This window comes from Phaethon aethereus (assembly GCF_964289735.1).
Source record: "Phaethon aethereus genome assembly, chromosome: 1".
NCBI lineage: Eukaryota > Metazoa > Chordata > Aves > Phaethontiformes > Phaethontidae > Phaethon > Phaethon aethereus.
This window is the reverse complement of record NC_138575.1, coordinates 212,026,568-212,051,598: the sequence shown is the minus strand read 5'-3', so window position 1 is coordinate 212,051,598 and position 25,031 is coordinate 212,026,568. Positions and strand designations below refer to the sequence as shown.

Genomic DNA, 25,031 nt, shown 5'->3' with positions numbered 1-25,031 from the left:
GAGCAGATCCTCCTAGAAGCTATGCGAAGGCACATGGAGGACAGGGAGATAATTCACCAGCCTAGTGGCCTTCCATGATGGAGTGACCACATCAGTGGACAAGGGAAGAGCTACAGATATCATCTATCTGGACTTCTGTAAGGCCTTTGACATGGTCCCCCACAACCTCCTTCTCTCTCAATTGGAGACATACAGATTTATGAGTGGACTGTTGGGTGGATGAGAAATTGGTCGGATGGTTGCATCTAAAGGATCAATGGCTCAATGTCCAGATGGAGATCGGTGACCAGTGGTGTCCCTCAGGGGTCTGTACTGGGACGAGTACTCTTTAATATCTTCCATCAGTGACCTGGACAGTGGGATCAAGTGCACCCTCGGGAAGTTTTCAGAAGACACCAAGTTGAGTGGTGTGGTTGACACGCCTGAGGGACGGGATGCTGTGCAGAGGGACCTGGGCAAGTTCGAGGAATGGCCCCGTGTGATCCCCATGAGGTTCAACAAGGCCAAGTGCAGGGTCCTGCATGTGAGTCGGGGCAACCCCCACTATCAGTACAGGCTGGTGGATGAAGGGATTGAGAGCAGCCCTGCCGAGAAGGACTTGGAGTACTGGTGGATGAAAAGCTGGGTGTGAGCCAGCAATGTGCGCTTACAGCCCAGAAAGCCAGCCGCATCCTGGGCTGTATCCAAAGCTGGAGTACTGCATCCAGCTTTGAAGCCCTCACCACAGGAAAGACATGCACCTGTTGGAGCGGGTCCAGAGGAGGCCACAAAGATGATCAGAGGCTGGAACAGCTCTGCTGTGAGGAGTCTGTGATCTGATTTCAGAAGATGCCGTTCTTCAATCTTCTAAAAACCTGACTTAAGGTACCTCCATTTATAGCACCCCAAATTATTATGTCTGAAAATTAGAAGTAGTTTTTGAAATATGGCTCTGTCCCTTATGCATAAGAGCATCAAAACTCACATCGTCCTACTGAGCCATAACTTCAATTACCTACAATTCCTTCAGGTGCAGATTTGTTTGCTTGGCAAGCTGGCTCAGAGGGAGACATTGCCAGCATGCCGATGCACCGCTGCGATGCAAAGCTGTCGTCTTTTCTAGTTTATGGCTTTAATTCGACCTGGATGTTTGTGTGGACCTTGTATGAATGTGGAAGAGAATGGACTCCTGTGCAGCTCGGCAGATGTAAGCCCTGGTTACCAGTGATCGCTCCTCTTGGTCTTTGGCTCTGATTTGTGAAGGCAGAAACCTCATCAGCACATCAAGTCTTTCTCCTATGCTAAGAAACATGATGATATTTGACAAAATGGTCATGAGTGACTGATCGTTTATCCCTTTGCCAAGTAGCTAGGAGTCACCATCACTGGAAGTATTCAAAAAACATGTAGACGTGGTACTTCAGGATACGGTTTAGTGGGCCTGGTGGTGTTGGGTTGGCAGTTGGACTTGATGATCTTAAAGATCTTTTCGTACCTTAATGATTCTGTGATACAACAGAGACAAAACTCAAAATAAAGTTTGACTTACACAAGTTGTTCAATATCTTCTTTCTCGGACGTGTTTTGGGGAGATGAATTATCATTTGTCTCTTATAAGTTCAACGTCTACTCAACCTCTGCTCACTTCATAAAAGTAGGCCTTCAATATTAGGATGGTCATGTGTGAAACTGTTCTCTTAAATGCCAGTTTAAAAAATGGTGATAGCTAAAATGCTGCTTTCAAATCAAGTATTGACCATTTGTATTAGCAAGAAATAAATGTTCCAGAAATATATTTCTCAGTTGTTGCTGGAAGTGACACAGATTTTGCCCAGTTTCCTAAGTCGTGTCTGTAAATGAATCTTACGTTCGATCGTTTGGGGAAGATACGGTCATATTTTATTTCCATTTAATATAGGGCATATCCTTTGGAAGGATGCCGTCCCATGCTACGAGCCCTGCACTCCACGTGCGTGCGCAGATGCAGGCGCTGTGCAGTGAGGTACAACAACCAAACTCCTAGGCTACAGTTGTTGTAGGAGGGGAAATTTTGGCGACTGATTTCATAGGCACAGAGAAAAGGTCAGCTGTTAAGCGTTTCAGCTTGCTCGTAAATTGTTTTATTATCCTGTTGTTTTTGTAATACTTGAACAAGCATCATTGCTGCAAATCGATGGTATTCCTATGTCCCGGGTTTACAACAGAATGGGGAGAAGCAGAGGAAAGGATATGCTGGGAAGTTGGTAAGAGGGAAGTAACTTGGAGTTGTTCTTCTTGAAATATTTACTGCCTTTCACAGATTTTTTATGGGCTTTGGGAGAGATTTGAATGAGGTGTTAGGTTGAAAACTGAACTGAGAGGCTGTTCCTTATGTAGGGGAAGATGGTATAAGGGAATGAACTGTTTGACAGCTGGACTTTGACTTGTGATGGATATTTTTCACAGGAGAGTGTGAATCCCCCCTCCTTTGCCGGCTGCTCAAAACACAGGGCCGGCCGTGCAGGGGGTCACCGCTCACTGCTCCGTCCCCGTGCTGGGAGCGGGCGGGTGGGCACCCCGTGGGGGCTTCTCCTGCCGCCAGACTCCGCAGGGAGCCGAGGCAGAGGGACCCATGCCGGGCTGGGTTACTGGCACGGTCCCGCGGTGGGTGACAGCCTCCGGGGCGCGGCAGGGCAGCACGGGGCCAGTGGGACTCCGGCGCGGGTCTCTGGGCCACGGTGCCTCCTGCGGCTCCTCTCCTTGGGGCGTAGGCTGTGTGCAGGTCCGTACTCGGGGCTCGGCGCACCGGCACTACCCAACCTATAAAAAGCAATTAAAGCGTAGCAAGCAGTCCCCCCTGGCAACCCTCTAGGCTTGCAGTAAGAACTCTGCAAATAAATTACTGCTTTTCAACATCAGCTTGTATCCACCTCATAAACCCATTCCTGAGCTCGGCATGGGGAAAGAAATAAAATAGCGTTCAACCAAAGGCTCGGGTTTTGTGTTGTGGATTTTTTTTTTTTTTTTTCACTCTGAAAGTTCAGTTATTTTTACCTAACGGACAACATTATTACCCCTATAACTCTCTCTCTGTTGGCACCGGGGCTCTGCGTCGCCGGTGTCTGACAGCTTGCTAATAATGCGGCGTGGTACGAGCACGTCCTGTGCCAGCAGCGATTACTGCGAGCAGGCGGCAGCGCGATGACAGCCTTGAGAAGCAGCAAGCACAGTCTGAGAGGTGACATCGGAGGGAATTTCCCAATTATTTCTGCTTTGTTATGCTTAGCGTGACGAGAAGGTTACACGGCGAGTGCACTCTTGCCCAAAAGGTGCAGGTCACCTTTGTCAGACTTCTCAAAATAGTCCCTTTATAATTAGGGGATGTGATTTAAGTTTATTTCAATTTTTAAAAGATAATAAGCTATTGGCAGCTGAGGTTGCAGGCTGAATTTAGCTGTAATCGCAACCACAGATGCTTGTGTTTTCATACAAGTAACGGTACTCATTAAGTCCTCCTGTATAAACAAACCTCAGGACTAAATTGCCAAAAGAAACTGGGACTCCTGAATACCCGTGTGCTGCTGCCCAGGGACCTACCAAATACATCTGAACGGGCAAGGGGGGCGAGGGGAGAAGAGCCAGGAGCAGTGAGGACAGCTGTTGTGGTGGTGCTGCTGGCCATGAAGGATGGGATTAATCCTGTTTAATGTCACCATTTCAGAGTTCGGCATCTGTGCTAAGCCAGACTTGTCTGTAGGTAGTGGAGAGCGGGGGTCCAGCCTGCTGAGCAGCCCCTCCTGTGCCTCTTACAGCAGAAACCTGGATTACAGGCTTAGACAGGACACCCAGATTTACTTAGCCAAAACTAGACAAGATGACTTTCGTCCTGTGTGCTGTTTGGCACAGTTGAAATATTATCGGTTGAAATATTGATCCTATTCCTGTGACAGCATGGTGCTGCCATGGTGTAGCTCTTTGTAAAGTTAATGGAAAGGGTGGGGTTTTTTTTCCCCTGTTAGAAGATGTTTTAGCGTAGAGCTATCAAATGGCTTCATTTAAGGCTGTATATTCTGGTGGTGTGAAGCAAGAACGGAGACACAGTACTCCTGTGGCTGACGAGTCTCGCAGATCCCTCTCCAAAGCCAGCCCTTTGCCTCTCCCCTTGGGGTAGCAAGGCAGGGAAAAAGTGAGCAGTTCCCATTCAGGAACTGGCCTCGTCAGTGCGATGTATTGAGAAGGGCAAGAAAATAGATATATCTGCTTGCAGCCCTGAGCACCCACTTATTCAAGGGCTAGTTGGGGTCTAACTCAGCTCCTTAGTCCTTCCAAACTGAATGTATTGCACAGTTAGGGGGTGATGGTACTACAGAAACCGAATATGTATAAAGCAAGAAATCCTTTCTGCAAGGAGGATTTTCAGTTGGTGACATGCCATAAAGTTATTTATCACTGTAATAAAGCACAGGAGAGCCTGAGTCCTCCCCGCCCCCCCCCCCAAAAAAATGCCACGTACAAGTTTGAATGTTTTTGGTGAAAAATCAAAATTAAAAATGCTGCTTTGGTCTTTTGAGAATTCCTGTTCTACAGCTTCCAGTCCTCTGGGCTGGGCAACCCCCTCAGAGAGGTTCCTCTGAGCAGCAGTTTTTGTCCTGTTGGGGTTCTGGGATACAAGGGCTGTGGGAACTTCGACTGCATCAGGGCATAAAGAGACACTATTAGACAGCACGGTGGGATCCTCAAATCCAAACTCCTAATTTTAGAGAAAAAAATATGGAAATTAAAAACACTGTAATGAAGAGGTGTGGGTTTTTCACAAAGACAACTGTTGGAAAGCTGAGAGTCAGTGAGAAAAGCACTTCATTTGATGCCCAATTTTGTCAAACACACTTGTGAGGGAGGCTGTCACTGGTGCTGAGCAGTATAGGAAGATATTAATTAGCACAGCTTGATGTTAGGTAGGATCTGTAAAACAGATCATAAAAGATAAGAATGAAATTAAGGTCACCGAAAGTAGGAACCTAACCTGTTCTTGAGTGATTTGTCCCCATCGCCATGCTGCAGGTGAAGTAACATTGTCTTTTTCTCAAACTGGGAGAAAAGCACTCCAGGCGTGAGCAAGGAGTGCTAAATGAGAAGCTTTGGGATACCTGAGGCATCCGCAGGACCTGCAGCAGAGCCGTGTCTCTGCAGCGCAGCGGCTGGTGGCCAGGAGAAGCACCCAAAGCCCTGGATGCTTATGTGTAGGCAACTGAGTTGAACACGTACTGATGATCTCCCTCCCTCGCATGCACACACCTAAATTTAGGTGTCTTATTCTGAAGATGAAATTTCACATTTAGAGAATTACTGATTTTGCAGTTACAGATCTGCTTCCCACAAAAGGAAGCTGTATTTCCATTCCCCTCTTCATCCCTAAGGAAAAAACACAACACCTCCAAATGGAAATTCTGCATATTACTGGAAATCTGTTCAATATATGTGTCGGTTTTGTAAAGCATTTTCCATATTTATGCCGTATATATTTTAAACATGGCATGCCCTTTGTTTAGCCTAACGTTGAATGACCCACTCAGACATCTGGGAAAACAGAAGATGGTTGGAAAAGAGGAGTCCACGTGTCTAATTGGTGTCTCTTGCTGCTGCAGTATTTGTAGGCAGCCCTTAGGTCTTTCCTTGCTCACGTTTATCTATGCGTTTGATCTTGCTCAAGTCTCTAAGCTCCTCGCTGCCTCAGTTCCCTGACCGTCCAACGGCAGCATTCCTGCCTGTCTGCACTGCCAGCCCCCTTTTTTATTAAACCTCATTTTTTTGATGGACAAGGAATTTCTTGTAGTTTCCCGTGAGATTGTTCTAGCATTATTCAGGGAAAAGAGATAAAGAGACCGGGAATACGAAGCTGAGCAAAATGTGTATCCATTATCCCATCGATGGGTTCAGCAGCCTCCTGGCAAATCCAGCCTCAGCAGAAAGCGCAGTCTGGTTTTCTGTGTTTTGGAGTTAAGTTTAACCCATGGAGGGTGCTTCTGGGAGAGAGGGTTGGTTTTCTGGGGTGTTTTTTTCTCCCACTGTCAAGTTAGGTACCGTGCAGGGCAGTTTCTCCTGGGACGAGCTGACAAATGCTCCCTGCAAAGTCATCCCGACGTGCACGCGAAGCTCTCCCCAGGTGAGGCCAACGCCTCGGCGGGTCGCGCCGGCGGCGAGGTGCGCGAGCGCAGCCCCGAGAGGCCATGCCTGCGCGGATGGTGGTGACGTCAGCCCCAGCGCGGGATGGCAGAGCTCCTTCTCCCGTGCGGCGCGGGCTGCTCGAGCGCTCCACGCCGCTGAGTAAAGGACGATAAGGGTAGCACAGGGTTAACCGCCGCTTTTGTCAGCGTTTTTGTGCTGGCTTAGCTCTTTCACAGCAAAATGTCAGCGGATGAATTGATTGGTTTTTGTTTTGTTTTGCTGTCCAGACCAAGAGAAAAGTGGCCACAAGCAACTTTTAGCTCTTAGGGCCTCCTGCTAAAAGGCGCATAATAAACATCCTTCCTGCAGATGTGGCAAAAGCAATTGGCGATGGAGCTGTTTTATAGAGGTTTCTGATGCTGTTGCAAATTGTTATGGGTCGGTTGCTATTTCTAACATAAACCTCAGCTGCTCAGGGTGGCTGGAAATGTCCGTGTTAATTACCATTAGGCTGAGGTCTCGTCCGTAGACACAAGTTGTATTGCTTTAACTACGCCGGTATCATTAAAGCGGTACAAATACCCTGAAGTGAATGCAGTTACAGCGGTATAAATGAGCTTGTTCATCTCATAATCTATGCTAGTATAAAGCACCTTTATACTCATATAATGGCACTCACTGGGGGTTGTGCCAGTGTAAATGTTTCGGTACAAAAATCAGTAACTGGCGTAGTCAGAGGCAGCGAGCTGTCTGGGCTCCGGCGGGCTGGAAGCGCAGCGCTGCGGCAGCTTCCCGGCTGAACGCGCACCTGGTTTTGTTCCGAATCTGTCATTCTTGCCTTGACCCAGGCACGAATCGCATGGGAAGCTGAATTTCTCCCAGCAGCAGGAGTAGCGGGTCACAGGTGCTACTTCCCTCCTTGAATGCCGGTGGCCGGAGGATGAGGGAAGCATCCGAGCCGCGGGACAGGGAGGTCCCTCCTCCGGCTGAGGATCCCGGGGCAGTGTCAGTGGTGGGAAAGAGAGTGGTGTGGCCTAAAATAAGGGACTCGGAGCTGCTGCGCAGCTCCCAGACAGCTGCTGGGGCTGCTCTAATTCATGCCATAAGGCCGCGCTGACAGCCCCCCATCAGGAAGGACCTGGGGTGAGGGACAGTCCCGTTTGTCTACCTGCTGGTTTTGTCTCGCGGGACACAGCGGGTGGGATTCCCCTCACCGAACCCTGCACCTGAGCTAGTTTCATAAACTGCCTTTATAGTGCCTGGAGAGAGATGGCTGGAGACACCCCTAAACTGCATGTTATCTCCTGGTAGCTTGGATATCGAAAGTAAACCATATAAATCATGCTTTAGAAGTGCCTGCTTCTCTCCTTTGACTGTACAAGGATGTTTGTCAGCCAGGTAGGACGCAGGTGAGTACAGTGAGTCTTACCTGCCTACAGAATCACTAAGGTTGGGAAGAACCTTCAAGATCATCATGTCCAACCGTTAACCCAACGCCACCACCCCGGTTAACCTGTGGCTTTGAGAGGCGTTTCGGTGGTGCGGCTGGGGGAATACTTCCTGACTCCTGGAAAAATCCACGTGCTAAAAATGCATTTAACCTCACTTCTTTGTCTTCCATCCTATGACCAGCAAAGCAAAATTATCTTCAGCCATAGGATGTCTTAGCGAACTTCTAATGAACGGTTGCTTGTTTCACTTGTTAATGAACTATTGTTCGTTATTTTGTTACTTCGTGCTGTTGCCATTCTGCCCCGATTCATTTCTGCCTGCTCGTACATGCAGTGCCTCTGGAAGAGGAAGGGTCACCGCAGCTCTCCGTGCACCCCTGGGTTTGTACCGCAGCCGCCGCCGCCGCCGCCGCCGCGCTGTGCGGTAGCTACCGGGGTGCTCCAGGTGCTCCAGCAGTGCGCGCAGCTCTGAGCTGCTCTTACCGGGTATCATGGCCTTAGGAAAAAGTGGTTTTTGTTGTTCGTGTGATTAGCTCTCTGCCTGTCCTGGCTCCGACGCAGCCCCGTCCCAGCTGCCAAGCAGTCTCCAGGCTCCTCATACCTGCGTGATACCCCGACACGCTTTGTGCGAGCTCAGACCAGTGTGCTAGGGTAGATTTGGGCTTTAAAGTAGCTGACAGTGATTTCGTACATCTTAAAATGTTTTAAATATCTAATCCATTTGCCTTTTATCTCTGGGTTGTTTTACTTTCACCAAGCACATCCCAGGTACCTATCTGGCATCCTTTTGGATGCTACAGGACCAGTTTCTAGACCTAGGGCTGTACTATTGATGTAAAAACAATAGTGCTAGTTAAAATTAATAATTTGGTTGAGTGAGAATGCCTAATTGATTCATCAAGTGTTGTACAGCATAAACACTTAAAAGCATCATCACAGGATCCTGCTGTGAAATGCCACTCATCCTCCTGCACATGAAGCCCAAGGAGCAAACGCTCTGCATGTTTTAAGGAGGTACTGAGTCTTAGCCTTAAAACCCCAGAAATTCAGAAATTCACGGTTTCTCCTTCCCTCCAGACTTTGTCATGTGTTTGTACATGATTTTTACCCGTATTTACCCATTTTTTATCCCAAGAAGGATAAAAAATCTTCTCCAGATCGCTTACATTCTTAAAACACAAACCTGAGACACTGAAGACAAGAGTTTTAAATGTGATTCCACTATGGTTTGCACCAGTCTTCAACATGTAGTTTTAGTTTTGTAGCTAAGATTCCCTGTCTGTAAAATAGGAGAAATCTGTTTAACGCGGGGAGGAGTTAACCTCATACCTCACACAGGCTTTCGGTGCTGAATTCATTGACATTTATGAAGTACAATGTAATCTTTGTGTACTAGATGTTGTTAAAAAGCATGATGTAGTTTTTCCTGGATTTTATTTTTTTTAATTATTTTTAAATGCCTGTTGAAAACTATAAAGTCGCTGAGGAATGAAGTTTTATTTCCAACTTGATAAGACGTATCCAAAACCATGGAAAACTTAAGTAACTTAGTGTTGTTTTGAGTCCTGTGTCTGAGGCAGTTTTATTCCCTTTAGTACTGAATAAAAAAATTGTAACCGATCTGTAAATCAACCCTTTAATGCAGTAAAACTGCCAGAAACCAAAACTGCTCTGGCTCAAATGATAGACACTTATTCTGACTGACAACTTATACTTTTAATTGGAATCTACAGCTTTTGAAATGAATTGGACAGGGTGAAATCATCACAGTCTTAGATGTAGACAATGACAGAAGCCAGTATGTTCAGTTCTCTTCGTTGAGGCTTGTAACACACAGAGAAAGCTGCTGATTTTACTGGATTGCGACTGAAGATATTTGCCCTTCACTGAATAATGAGCTTGCAATCACATTTTGCTGGAATAGGTTCTTTGTACAAACGAAACTTAAATCAGAAGGAAGTTAAATCTCTCTGATCAAAACCTTCATGCTTGAGCACCTTGTAGAGAGGAACATTAGGCTCACATTTCCGTAGTCTTATTTGTTATTCAAGATTTGCTCCTGATAGCTTAACTACCGGGGGAAAAAAAAGCCACACCCATACAGCCTTAAAAATGGAAAATTGATTCATTTTCACCACTTTGCAAAGCCTTTCATTAAAAAAAGGGGAGCGAACCAAGTAGAAAAGAACTGCATGCATCCAAAGTCACCAAATCTTTCCACTTGTTCCCAGGGCTCAGACAACAATGCCGCTATGAAAATAGCTCTGAGGAGGAAGAGCATGCTGGGTAATGAGATGCAAATGAGCACACCAAGCATCCCACTCTGCTTCAGAGCCTTTGTATCCAGTAGTGCAATAACAACCAGCTTTTGAGTCATGATAGGTTTCACAATGGGTGTGTATATAATTCTCATGGTTCTCCTCAGTTTGTGGTCAGCGGGATAGTTAAACGTGGCATCCATTTTATTGAGAAGTCGCCTAGATTAAAACTGGCTGAAATAAGAGTGTCACAGTTTAGTGTACAAAACGCAGTGCGAGACCTCGTGAAGGGAGAAGCGCATTTTATTCTATTTAACTTGCTCTGTAAGTTGGTTTTACCTACTCGCACTCTCACACCCTACACACCAAGGCATGTGTATCCAAGTGCTGTGGCCAAGATGACTCTTGTGGGAAACTGAAGTCCTCACGGTGTCTCTTGGGTTCTTGTTGACTGACAGGGAACTAAGTTTTGGACAGGTCTCTTAAAACATTTAGGAATTAACGGTTGACTTTGCATCTCAATCTTGCTTACTTCTGTCTCTGTAAATCATTGCTCCCTTTTTCATCTCATCTGGGATATCTTTAGGGCTATCATCTGTCTTTCTCTTAGGATGACAGTATATGTGACGTGCTGTAACCTTGTTGCCCTCCTCCTGTTACCAAGTCATCATTGCTGGGACCTTATCAGAGCCCTCTGCCCAGATGTAAACGGCACATTGCCCAGAGTTCATCTGTTTGACTGCTCTCGGTCATCTCCTTGGTTTAGCAATATAGACCATTCTCTTAAACCTGACTGTTTCTTCTGGTGCTTTCGCACGCGTACGTTTCCATTCCTACTTCATCCATACCCATCTTAATATTTCTATACAAGATGGAGGTAGCTAAGAAGGGGACTTGATTTACTCAGGAAGGAGTATCTTTGCTTGCTCCGTGGGCTCACAGTTCTGCCATGCAGAGCTGTGTGGGCCTCATCTGTGTGATGAGGAGAGAAGCACAGGTGAGACCGGGGTCAAGTCACACACACTCCTTTTTCAGGTCGGTGAACATCATTATCTGGGGCCTTCAGAGAGTGGAGAAGCGGGGTATGAGGACCTGTGCTCTATCCAAGAGTGAAAAGGAGAAAGTAGAAAGAAGGTGGAACAGGAGAAGGAGTGTATAAACAGTGATGGAGCAAAACAGCAGGGCTGTGCTTCAGGCAGGAGAAAGTAAAAAGCAAGTGGTGGTTGTCCCTACAGCTGTAGTAGTTTCAGCAGCAGCTTGTCACAGGCTCTGGATGCTCCTGCATCTTCTGTTCCATAAGCCAGTCCCTGTAGTAGCACCATTCCATCCTCATTCATTAGGTGATGGCTGGCCCCTGCTCCTCTGTCATCAGCCCCATGGGTGGCAACGGCTTGCTTAACAAGTGCTGCTTCAGTCCCCGGGACTGATGCGCATTCACACCCCCCGCAGTGTACATCACCTCATTCCTCCGTCCCCTCAGTACTCTCATCCCAGTCCTTCCAGGTTCTTCCCCAGGCACTCAGGGAGATATGAATAAATCAATGCCATTAGTTAAAAGCAGCCAGCAGGGATGGTGCTTGGGGTCCTTGCTGAGACCCCCAGCTGAGCAACTGCACATGGGGGCTGCTTGCCCTCCCTCCGCTCCATCCGCCTGCGCACGTGGAAAGAGCTCAGCCTGAGGATCCCACCTCTCACTTGGTGTCCGAGCAAAAGAGAGCTCTTTGCAAATAACTGATTCCGCTCCTCTTCCTCGGGCAAAGGTGTGCTGGTACCCAGGACCCACTCTGTTGCCCCCCTGCTCTGGCAGCTGTTGGCAAGGCTCAGGTACTGGACTGGCTCTGCAGAGAGCAGCCGCTACTGCTCATGTTCCAGTTTTACTGTGCATTTTGGTATTTGTTATGTGCTGAGCCACTGAAGCGGGGGGTCGGAGCTAATGCTATATTTTATCCATTGATAACACTTTAAATAAATCCCTACATAGAGGTGAAAAAAAAAAGGAAAGCAGAAAACCCTAGAAAGTAAAGGAATTCATGTCAGTCTTTAAAGAAATTATTTTATTTACTTACTTAACAATAAATTTTGGAAAATGCTTAGTGCTGTTATGGCTGAGCTTTATGAGATTGTTAGTTAATAATAAAATCTTACACAAGTCATTTTTTCCTTTATAGATCACAAGACGCTTTACAAAGAAAGAGATCAATTATCCCGGTTTTATGGGAGGGGAAGCTGAAGCACGGAGACATAAAATGTCTCATGTAAAGTTACAGACCAAGATAGAGGGTGAGCTGGAAACCAAATAGAGGTGTCTCAGTATGGTTTCTTAGGCAGGAGACCACCTTGGGAAGGGCAGCAGATCTTGACGGCGCTGAGGTCTATCTGTGAGTTGCATGTCATGAAACGAAGCCATATATCTTCTCTATGAAGCTTCTTTCCACAGCTCTGCATTCTGCGTCTGGATCAGGAAGGTCACCTCACCGATGAATCATTTTTTTATTAGCGATGAAGATGAGATTGACTTGACCCGGGGAATCTGCAGTTGGTGCAAGGCACCAGCGCTGTGGCTTTGCCGCGCTGGAGACAGTTTTGCTGGTGATGAGGGGTCAACGCCTTTCTTTTGAGCGCAGTTGGGAGAAGGTTGTTTTTCTATTGTCGAGAGCAGGGCTCAGTTGAGGGTGTGCGTAGAAAAATGCAAAATGACTTCTCTTTAAGAGGTAATGAGGGTGTCTAGAGGAGGAGGAAAAAACTGACGGCTGTGCCCTGCGCACCCTCCGCACCTCCTCCACAATTGAGAGGGGAAAATACCAGGACTCCATCATGCTGTGACCTACGCATATGTTACACAAAAGCGTACGCTGGAGACTTTTTTGTTATTATCTTTTCCTTCCTTTGTTATTACATCATAATATGCCAGAGAAAGAGATCAAACAATAATTCATGTTGTATTCAGGCCCAAGGTGCAGGGTATCTGCGCAGCCCCTCTCCACTGAAGGTGGCACCACCTACCCCCGCCGCAGATGTTATATAACTCTTCTTTCTTGCAAACAGTGAAATTAATTAGCATAAATTATAACCAGAGTCTAGTTAGGCTCAGTCGTCGCTTTTGCAGAATTATGAGGCCTTTGTGCACAAAAAAATTAAAGAAAATTGTATAATGATTGTGTGTGCTGGTTACTAAGCTAGCCACCAGTTATATATATTTATAGCTATTCCTGCCAGTAATAATTATACGCTAATTGTAACCCAAATAGAATTCTGTAATTTCTCCCTGAAAATGAAAGCGATGCAAGGGGATGTTAAAATCTGTGCTGAGGCATCGTATTAGCAATTAGGTTTTTAGGCAGCACTGCACTTTTAAGGGAAGAAAACAAAAGAAGATACGAATGCTGTTTCTATTCTTACGTATTCATTTGAGCCTAAATAAAGGATTTGAACTTGAAAACCTTCTTATCCCACAAACTGTGAACTTCTGTGTGAAGTGTTTTAGGAGAGCTAAGCCCCTGCATGACAGTCCCTCAACGGCATTTGCTGAGCTGTTTCAGAGCATCACAGCCCGAAGAGATGACTCAGGCTGTGATGACACTATGGAGAAATTGCCCGTCAGTTGTGCTGGACGGGCCACAGCAGCTTGGGCACTTCGAGTATTATCAGTCTTTTCATTTCAAAATTGCAGCTGTGGATTGCAGACTTCGGGTGTTTGATGCTGGCTCTACCACCCTGTCCCTGAGGGATCCGTTTTTGAGGGTAGGCTTTTGGGGGTTGCAGTTCGAGGAGTACCTTCATCCCACCTGAGTTCAAGCACTTCACTGAGATGCCTGAGGTTATTTGTGGTCCAAAGCAACCACATTCAGGTGGTGACGGCGGTTTGATAGAGGCAGGTTTGCAGCCTGTGTCCTGCTGTCCACAGCTATTTGAGATTTGGCTTCTTCCTGGCCAAACTCAACTCACTGCCATCACTCTTGTGGCAAGTAAGAATAACCGTGATAATCTCCACTCCAGAAATATGAAAGAACCGGCACCTTAAATTGAACTTTTGTAGCAAGTAACTATTGAGGATGACTATATATTATTGGGAGATAACAAATAAAATGCCAGTGGTAAAGAGCAGGAAGACAGGGTGAAGAAATAAGCCTTGCAGTCACAGAACTATTTGTCTGACTTCTGTCAACTGCAAGGCTTTTGAACGTGTTTTGAAGGACAGTATAATTAAAAACATGGAAATAAATAGAAAATGGGATAAAAGTTCTCATGGGTTTACTAGAAGCCTATCCTGATGTCATCGATAAGTGATGTTCTAAGAAACGCTCTGTGTTTCATCTACATGGACTTCAGTAATGCATTTGATATGGTTGCACTGCAGAATTTATGAGATACAAGGACGTGGAGATTAATAGTCAAATTGATATGTGCATATGGGTCTGGCTAAAGAGGAAATAAAAATGATGAGTCTTGAAAGAGACTGCTGAAGGGCACACATGAACAGATTATTTCAAGTATTGGCTAGACAAATGATCTTCTTTGGTGGTTTCTTCAATGATGCTGGTTTTAAAAGCGGGAGTTTGCTCTGGTCCGGAGTTAGCAGGCATCATCCAAACAGGAGAGGTTGGGGGAAAAAAGAAAAGATAAAGCATCCCTGAGGGTTCAAAGAGTAGAAATTCATTAGTGGTGTAAACAAAATGGTGCATTTGGGGACTAGTAAGAAGAATGCCACTGTCTTCTAGACGTGCATCCACTGGAGGCAGCTCTTAGGCTGATTTAGCGGGCTGGTGTAGACATGATCTGGAGTGCAGTGTTCAGCCTCCATCCATCAGGGTCAGTAGTTTGGCTTGTTTAATTGACCAAACTGAAAGTGCCAATTGCTCATAAACGCAGTCTGTCTGGAAACCAGGGGCTTTCAACCATGCGGTCATGTTCCCAAAGAGCCTTCCGGGAGAAATATGGGCAACAGCAAACTTGGCCACTTGTAAAATGGAGGTAAATATTTAGGAGAGTTGTGGATCTGCCTGCAGTCGCTGAGGACTGCAGTGGCTGAGTTTTGATGGGATGAAAGGAAGTCCCTCCGAGTCCCCCGTTTCACCAGGCTGAACAGACTGGCACACCATATTGTCATTTTAAACAGATTCGAAGGACAAAAAAAGCCAGACTCTGCCTTTAAAGGAAAGCATAATCCAAATTCTTCGTTGAAGTAAATGTTTGCTGTGCATTTTGTGTGGAGTTGTGATATTTTCAGCAGTAAGCTCAGGGAATTCTTAATGAGAAACAGAAGGGACAACCAAAGAGGGATAAAAAGGTTTTGCTTCAGCTTCTCCTTTTTTTTCTTCTTCCGCAGACATAACCACACTTTAGAAAACATAACTGTTTTTAAAAGCAAGCATTTTTTATACCCAGCTTGTTTCAAAGAGGTTGTCTCATTGTCACCTCAGTAAAAACAATAAGGCAGTGGTCCTTCACGTAATCGCACCGGCTCGCCTGGTGGGTTCTCTTTCTTGTTCAATGAAGTCTCATTCATTTAGATCAGAATACAGTCTTTCTGAATTAGAGGTTTACATGTGTAATTATATAAAATGATATGTTTGTTTACATCTCCAAGTAAACTGTACATGGTTTTCTATCATTTATCTTTGAAATTCAATTTCATTTTGTCAATCCCTAATTTATTGCAGGAGATGAATGTGCTGTTAGAGTGTTTACAACGCCTCTCACTGCCTGTGGGTAATAAAATTACACTGGTTATTGCTATTCGTTTTGACGTTTGTGGTTAGGAATACACAATAGTTTTACTTTCCTGAATATATGATGGAAATCCTAATGCTATTTGTTGTGGCTGCCCCTTTTTTTTTTTCAGCTAAAGTCCTAAATTTACTTTCAAAGAGTAGCAGTACAGTTGGCAGCTGATGGCTATATTTCTCAACATATGTGTACTCTTCTCTGTGTTCAGTATATGTATGGAAAGGCTGTGTTCATACCTTTGCATGTACTGTTAATAAATATTTGAGATTTCCAGTAAACTCATCAGTAAACTCACACATTCCCATATGAATTTCTGCAAATTCAGCCTAGGGGCTCTGTTGAACAAGCAGTGAGTATAACCAGTCGCTGAATTTGTGGAGCATATTTGGAAAAGCAGTGTTTGTTTTACTTATTCCTTTTGTCTGTTTAACTTTACGGGTTAAAAGGCCTCTATTTTCAGCAAACAATCCCAAGGCATTTTTCTCCCCGAGCAGAGCTTTCAAGGGCAAACCCACAGAACATTTCCTTTGATATCTTCAAGTAGTTTTCTTTCTGTATCCTCGCTCCTTGCAGTATTTGAGAAAGGCAGGTTGGGAACCACGTCCGCTTCGGACTGTGCCGAGGTAGCATCAGTGTTGCAGGGTGTTGAGAGCATCTCGCGGGGCACCAGGACTCTGCGGAGAAAGCGCTCTCATTTTGCATTCTTCTTTCCACTTCAAAACTGTTTTCTTTGAAGATGAGGATCGGTATCTTAATGAGGAGAAAGTTTCCCCCAGCAACCAGGGACTAGAAAGCTTTGAGGTGAGACCTCGGCTAATCCATCTAGACCATCTCTGTGTAGGTGTGATGTGTAAGACCTGACAGCTACGGTCCTGGCTGTCCTGGTCAAAGACCCTAACACTGCGAGCGGAGAGGGTGTAACGCGGGTACTGCTATGACTTGCAGCCAGGTGATATATTTGGAGGTTTCAATCAAACCCTGCGTAACAACCTGAAGTTCCCAGTCATACTTCTAACCCATCCCACACTTGTATTTTTTTAATGCAAAGTTGTTTATGAATATGTATAGCAGGGGAAGAAAAAAGGTGATTTAATAATGGACAGTAAATCATGCAGTAAATTGTATCCTGTTAGTCTTTTGCTTTCCTACTCAGCTTCCTAACTCTGTGAAGACACTCTGCCTTCAGCTTAAAACAGAGGAATGTACTGGTCTTCTTTTACTTTAGCCTGCTTGTTACCTGTCGTATACACTTTTAATATTTCATCTAAACAAAGTCTGGAAATGAGAAATTAATGAAACACTTATTGAAGATTTAGTTTTTTAGAAAGTTGATCTTTATACCGTAGCATTTGCAACACTTCCAGAGACAGCGGTAAAACATGCTGTCTTTCCATACCAGATTCTGCTCTCTTTTAAGCAGTACTTCAGGAAACAGCTCAGGTAAGGTTATCCATCCACAGGCTGAATGAAAATAATATCATTTCGTAAGGAGACAACTATTGAACTCTCCTTGGCTCCATAGCCATATTAGGGAAATTCAATCTGTGTTAGAAAATAGCCAGTGGCAAACTGATTTTGGGTCCCCAAGTGCCATAGTATTGAAAAATATGTGAATTTCTTCTAAGCCAAAGGTCAGTTTAGTTCACTGTCACACCTACAGCCGTGGGCTGATCTGGATGTGTAGAGAATAAGCATCAGAAGAAGCAAACCCACAGCAATATTTCCCTCTGTGTACTACTGTTCAAGCTATCCAGAGCTTAGAGATTTCTTCTGCCGTAGCCTTTGCATTTAACAGTCCTTGGTGAATTTTTCTTCTGTGTCTCACTAAATCAATGAATTAATTTGTTTCTAACACAAATATTTCGAATAATACATATATATTGAAAGAATGAATATCGGTGAACCTCGGAGCTAAAGATACCTCTGTAAATATGTGTATTTTAGGATAGTTTTTAACATTCACCTCATTGGGTATATGTAAAATGTCACACACATGCATATACATGCTCAAATATTTGACTGTATATACAGTATATATATATGTATTTGTATAGTTTGGTCTATCGACTTAAGCGCACACAGACACGCAGAGGTTTTATGTGTGAGGACCCTTCTGTGAAACACGAGAGCTGACTGAAGGCAGTGCATGGATTATTCAGCTGGAAAACCCTAATTGGCAGTTGGCCGCTCTAATTAAAGCACTGAGGGCAGAGTTAGCAGGCAGGCTCACATTTGTCCAGGTGCCATCACCCTTTCTGAAGGCAACAACAGAGGTAGCGAATGCCTTGATTTTTCCAGAACAGAAAGTTTTAAGAAAACAAAGAAATGCTTAACTTCTCCAGCATATAAATTACGGCTGATGTGCATAGTCTGCTCTGGCTGACTAGTTGATAATTTCTGGAATTTATAAAACAGTGTTGTCCAATGAATACATGACCCTCAGGTGGTAATTTGGGCTACTGCAGTTTCACCTTATTTCCCTCACCTGCAGTTGTTACCTTCACTCTGACCAGCATCAAATTCACCGAAGATTTGAAAAGTCGCTATTTGCTTTTACTCTCTCTGCATTTCTCAAGATTCTCACCTTGCTTGCATATTACCCCACATTTCTTGTCAAGTTAATAATAAAAATAACCATAAACATAAGTATCTCTGTTAGCTTTAGACCATCCTATAAAATATATTTCTATTTCCAGTAGTGTACAAAACAAACTTTGATAAAGATTGTCAAAAATGTCAGACTTTAAATTAAATTTTGGAGCTCTGGTAGGATTACATGGCAGTATCACAACCTCCTGGGGAAGGAATAATTTGGATATCCAAATGGAATACAGTTACGGAACTTTTTGAAATGAGAGATGTTGGCCCCAAATTGCATTTGAGTATAAATTTGTTTGCCTTGCTTTGTGTATGTTAAGTCAGTTAATAATTTTCTGTGTTTGTTCATGTATTCTTGACTAAAAATAAAAATGCAAAGATTACATTCATCTGAGAGAGATTCTTAGCTAGCATAAATTTACAGAGCTGCTTTGATTGCAGTGGAATTGAGGTTAGATTGAGCCTATTACCTGCAGATCATCAGAAAGCGATGTGTACTTTCAGGTATTCCTCAGATGTAGACATTTAGCATAGCCACATGTTTAAGCATCCAAGCAGAACTACTGTTCAAAAAAATACACTATATCAGAAAAGACTTAGTTTGAGACACAACATTATACCACTTTTGAATAACAAAGCATACCTTTAGCTGACACAATAGAACCAGTAAGTTGCTGCTCTCTCTTTCAGGTTTGCTGGCTTTATTATTAATAAAGATGCAGTTTTCTACAAAAAATTGTTATAAAACGTTAGTCATACTATTGAGTTCATGACTATTTTTGATTTTATGTCGTCTTCGAGCGTCTGTACACTCGCATACACAGACACACATGCATCCACACACATACCTGGTATGAATTCTAAGACATCAGACCTATGATCGAGTTACCATCTGCTAATAAGTTACATTTCCTCATTTGCACTGTAGTAACTGCATGCTTCATTCATTGCGAACACAAAGTAACTCATGTGAGTTTTGATCTCTTTCATGGAACTTTTTTCTGTTTTTTCACATTGCATCTGCAATGTGCTGAAAACATTATCCCAAGCATCCGTGCTAAGTGTTGCTCAAATGTCTTGATCACACGTCTGAGCCCTAATAACTGGTGATTTGTTTCCAAGATGACACGTTGGCTGAAGATTTTATAGACCGGTTAAAGTGTCAGGATTTCTTAGTCTTGGTCCTGTTCTTTCTTCTGTGTCACTATGGCCGCATCTCAGCTGTAAGCCAGGTCTGCCTTGTTGCCCACCCCAAATCTCTGGTTGTCCCATCCAGAATACAAAGTGATGGGGTAAAGGACACCGATATTTCTTCTCTGTCCACATGCTGAGTTTCCTTTTAGAAGGGAATGATGATGATGATACTATCCAGTGAGGTGTCAGCTGAGACTTCTCGCCGTGTGCTGCAGTATCGTGGGACATGCTGTGCAGAGGGAGCTCCTTCACCTTCCAGCATTTCCGAACTCTGTAACGGGAGGAGAACAATAATCGTTCATTTATTAGGGTGGGAAAAGTACTCCAATAGCAAAAGTAATGGGTATTGTAGAAAAGCAAGTTATATAAGAACATATAGTGCTCTCCAAGCTGAAATATTGAGTCAAGCAATGTTTTGGAATTTCACAAAACAGTTCATTTATATGGCCTGAGGAACATATGTGCCAGGATGCACAGAGAGATATTTTAGCTCAGAAAGTCAAAGAAAAGTATGAAGTGCTGGGAACAGAATCACATAATGTTGCTTGTGAGCTGATGGTTTTATTGTAAATAACTTTCCTATTGAATCCAGTTTTCCTCTTCACTTTCATGGCTGTTCTTAAAGATTCATCACAGTTGCCCTTAGCAGGACCATGATGTTTCCCTGGAAATTTGAGAGAAACCATTTGAGAAGTGTGTGATGACTTTTGAAGCTTGTTCGTGGTTTTGACTATTTTGTGATAAATGCATGCTATATTTCCCAGCTGTCTTTGGACAGTTGTCCAGATGGTTGTGTCTAGAAGAGCTACAGCACATATTGAGGATGGGAAAAAAGAAAGGGTCATTTTTTATCATTGTCCTCTTGTGATTTTGTATCATAACCAGCAGTGCAGCCTAACATCATTTCTTTGGGTTTATTTTTCTCTGTGAGTTATTTTCTTTAGATAATGCCTTTATACCATAACAGAGTATGAAGATATAAATTTTGTTAGAGAAGAAATAAAACTGGGATATATTCTCTTGTACGAAGCCAAATTTCTCTCAGTTGCCCCTGTATCTCGAAAATGAAGTTCTACATCCTGCTAAATGTTACTATTATTTTGTATGTCTGGCATGGAGTACCGAATACAAGAGGGAAGAACACAGCAAGGTTTTCATAAAACCCATGAAATTAATTTCTTTGAGACTGGAGTCGTAAAACTGTGGGTAGTCTTAGACATAACTGGAATATATTTCTTTTTTTCAGTTTTGATGATTGGTCTCAAACAGAAATCCTTGAACTACTATTTTATAATATGAAGGGACCAGATTAACATCCCAACTAATATGTTACCATAATTGAATAAATATTATCATCAAATATTTGAGATTTGATTTTATGTATAGTCATACTTTAAACAGTAGCGGTGTGTAGTGTGATCTAGCCGTGACTTCAGCAGCGTGTGTGGAAGTGAGCAGCCAGGAGGCTGCAACGGGGCCACCATGGGTGTCAGATGGGAGAGTTTCTTGGAGAACAGGAATTGAAACTAGAGGCCCCACGACTGCACACACGAATGACCAATTATTTCTACACAGTATTGTAACGATCTAATGAAACCGCACAGAAGTGGCAGCTGTATGTAGAGCTGTCTTTAAAGCAAAAACAACTAGTTGTGCTAGTACCATACTTCAGGATCAGGTCTGCAGAACTGATGACGATGGTCTGGTTACCTGCTCTTTAGGACCGGCTGTTAAGTCTGGGTGCTAAATCTATTAAGATCTGATATGTTTAAAATATAGGCCATTCTGTTGTAGACTTGATGTATCTTCATACACCTCTTCCAGAAGGAAGTTGAGGTCTGAAGGTACTGTCACCATTATTGCAGTCCAAAAGGCTCTACATAGAAAACAGAAAAACAAAAAAAACGCCTTTAGTGGTAACGGTAGTGTTTTAAGGAGGATCAAGTAGTAGTGGTAGTAGTGGTGGTGGTGGTAGTAGTAGTAGTAGTACTTTTAGTTTTGCTTTTACCAATGAAAGGCAAATACTGTTCATTCTGACAGTTAGTGGTAGTCACTTTCAGATGTTAGCTCTTCATCTTCAAAAGGAATGTGCCTGAAGAAGGTGATGAGGACAGGGACCTTCTGTAGTTTACAGCTAGACATCTCTTGTTTAAGAAGAAAGTAGGTGGAGTTCATAATGGTACTCTGGGAAGGAAGAATGTGGAAGATGATGTAAAAATTGTCAAGTTCTTTACCATGGCTAGGTTGTGCTTGATAAATATTCATAGTGACCAGGCATGTGATGAACAGGGATGTTTCAAATTTGAAATTTTTACTTTATCAGTTTATTTGGGCTGAACTTTCATAATTAGGAACTTCTTCCCTGTATCTTTGTATTCTCTCTAGACTTGGGGGCATCTTGTGTGAATGACAGTAATTTGTCATCCGTGCTGTCATGTCTTGTTTAAACTCATGCAGTGATTAGATGTTTCCCATATGGTGTAACTGTTTTGAGTACTTAAAATTTCTTGATGCTGGCAATACCAGTTGTTTTGGTTTTTCAGCCTTTTGCCAGCACCAGGTTCTTGCATGTAATTGTAATGATCGGCTTGGTTTTCTGTGACCTCTCCTTGGATGTTGCTTCTGTGGTCTAATAGATCTTGTAATAAGTCTGAAATACTGGAAGCAGAGTGGATTTTCCTTTGTTCATTTCATCCCATTACTTCAAGTAATATTTCCCCCCTTCTCACTAAAATAGATAAAGTGATTCCTCCAAGGAGAAGGCGACAGTGTATGAGGAGCTGTAGCTGTAGAACCCTTCTGGGACTAGAGGTGTTATGTAGATGTAAGATGTTGCTGATGGGTTTTTTGAAGAATTCGGTGTCATCATGGATTTGTGTTTAGATGTTTGGCTGGTCTGATTAAATAAATAAGTATAATAAGTAATCCAGGGAGTATTTATTTTCTTGTCTTCCTTGGTAATCTTAGAGATGAGGAATTCTTGAGAACAAACTGTCCTCTAGCACTGTCCTCAAAACCAGCTTTATTTCTAGGAAAAGTTGGTCCCTTTGCACTCATCAGAATCTATCACAAAACAAGCACATGATGCATTTTCCTATCCAGAAAAATGTTGGTTTTATGAGGGAAATCTCAAATCTGCCCTTTAAATCTTCAGTGAGAACAAAATAAAAATCTAGGCTATGTTCGTAGAAGATACACGTCGCTTTTCTTGAGGGAACTTTGGAAGTGTTTCATTTTCTTTTCTTGGTATAAATTTCACAAGAGGTTAATCATTTGTGAAAGTATATCTTGATCATCCTCATGTAAAAGGATACTTGATTTTAAAGACTCAATTTGCGCATGGAACAAATTGGTGAAATTGTAGTACAAAACCCTCTAATGCATTAGAATGATTACATTTGGAAATCATTATGTATACAAGTAGTTATTACAGAAATAACCTTCTTTGTCAAGTATTCTTGGCGTGGAAGTAATCAGCATCCTATCCCATTAATTGTTTGAGAACTCTGAAATCTTTAATGAGGTTTTTACAGAAGGATTTCAGTCAAATGCAAATGATTCATTGAAGCACTTAATCATAAGACAAATAGTGATTCTTTATTAAGTTTTTTTTATTCACTGTAATAAATGTAGCATGTTAACTGTAGATACACAGCTAACTGTTTTTCAGTTACTTTTCTCACAGCATTTTTCTTTAGAGATTCATTGTTAGTCAGAAAGTCATAATGGCTGCACTGAACAGAAAATGCTTGGCAGATGTCAAGAAATCTGTGTCCGATATAGCTTCAAATAGATTTTTTTCCCTTTGAGTGTTTGCAAAATGAATTTATTTCTTCTGGTCGATAGAGACATATATTTTTCAATGGGTATTGACAAACAAATATCATCCTTTTTTCACAGGTCTGATTACAACAACATCAAGAAAATTGGATCGGGAACAGCAAGCAGAGCATTTTTTGGAGGTAAGATTAAGTGGAAAATACATGTTAAAAGGTTAACTGATTTTTGTAGTTTAAAATCACTTTTTCCTGTTCCAGGAGAGTGCTGTTCTCGCTTCTCTAGATATATGACAGACTCGCACAAAGCTGGGAATTACCTGATTATACAGAAGAAATGATAACGTTTTGCAATTCACAAGCATAGGAAAAAATAGAACAAATGTACACAACACTTGTTTTCCACCTCTAATCTGCTTCAGTTAAATCTTTTATTGTACCCCTTAGATTTTATTTGTAACAGAAGTTTAGAATATCCAGAGCTTTTTTTTTTTTTTTAAATTGGTGGAATCACTCCACCCTTGCCAAGATTTTCAGTCTCTCAGGTTAAACATGTTTGAAGTTTTGCATCTCAGATTTAGCATACAAACTTTTTTTTTTTATTAAAGCAAACTTTGACCTTGCTCACATCAAAATCAATGAATAATTTCTTAGCTTTAGCTTTTACTTATAGGGACCATCAATGGCAGTTTTCAAGTTAAGAATTGCCCTCTAAAAAGAGTGTCTAAACCATTCCCTTGGCCCTTAGATGAATGTTTCTCTTTATAAGTAGCTCACATATGTTGGATATGGAGTGATACACTTGTAAACTACTGGTTTTACCACATGTGTTTTCTTTCACATTGCTGTACACCATGCTGTGTTTTTTTTCCTTTGGGTAGAAGATCCTTGACTCTGTTCTCTTGTCTATTTGTGAAATAAGGAATTCTTAATTTGTGTCGGTACAAGTAAAAAAGAACCATATTGTCCCACATAATCAATCATTCCTACTATGTATTTTAGGAAACTTTCGTCAAATCCATACAAGTTAAAAAACATCTGGACAAAATAGTTCCCAATGCAATCACTGTCTGGCAGCAAAATGTAGTAAAATATACTTTTGCATAACCCATAGTTATTTTTGTTTGCTAAAAATCCCAAATTATTTTAGTTAGTGCAGAACACAGGAGAGAAGGGTTCCTTTATAACTGTACAAGCTGTGGCGTTTTTTTTCTTTATAATTCACGGTAGATTCTTACATATTGCACTGGTGTAATTCACAGTCCTGAGGGATATGGGACAGGCAAAGAATAAAGTCAGGACCCTGAATTTTAGGAAAGCAAACTTCCAGCTCTTCAGGGAGTCAGTCAATAGGACCCCCTGGGCAACTGCCCTCAGGGACAAGGTAGTGGAACAGAGCTGGCAGATCTTGAGTATTGTGTCCAGTTTTGGGCTCCCCAGTTCAAGAGAAACAGGGAACTTCTGGAGAGAGTCCAGTGGAGGGCTACGAGGATGATTAAGGGAGTGGAACATTTCTTGTATGAGGAAAGGCCAAGAGACCTGGGGCTGTTGAGTCTGGAGCAGAGAAGGCTGAGAGGGGACCTTATCAATGTCTATAAACATCTGAAGGGTGGCTGTCAGCAGGATGGAGCCAGTCTCTTTTCAGTAGTGCCCAGTGATAGGACACGGGGCAATGGGCGTAAACTGCAGCACAGGAAGTTCCACCTCCATGTGAGGAAAAACTTCTCTGCCGTGAGGGTGACGGAGCACTGGAACAGGCTGCCCAGAGAGGTTGTGGAGTCTCCGTCTCTGGAGACCTTCAAAACCCGACTGGGCGTGTTCCTGTGCAACCTGCCCTAGGTGATCCTGCCTTGGCAGGGGGGTTGAACCAGATGATCTTCAGAGGTCCCTTCCAACCCCTGCCA

The 25,031-nt window shown here is 43.1% G+C and overlaps 1 protein-coding gene across 4 annotated transcripts in view; it reads left to right on the top strand.

The window, feature by feature from the left end:
* Window positions 1-25,031, top strand: part of FAT3 (FAT atypical cadherin 3) — a gene marked incomplete at its 5' end in the record, with an annotated part of 344,711 nt that overhangs the window by 183,912 nt on the left and 135,768 nt on the right. For all 4 annotated transcript variants that reach the window (XM_082011243.1, XM_082011241.1, XM_082011242.1 and 1 more), the window contains one exon: window positions 23,252-23,313. In XM_082011243.1, the coding sequence (XP_081867369.1) occupies window positions 23,252-23,313 (62 nt within the window). The remainder of the gene's footprint in view (window positions 1-23,251; window positions 23,314-25,031) is intronic.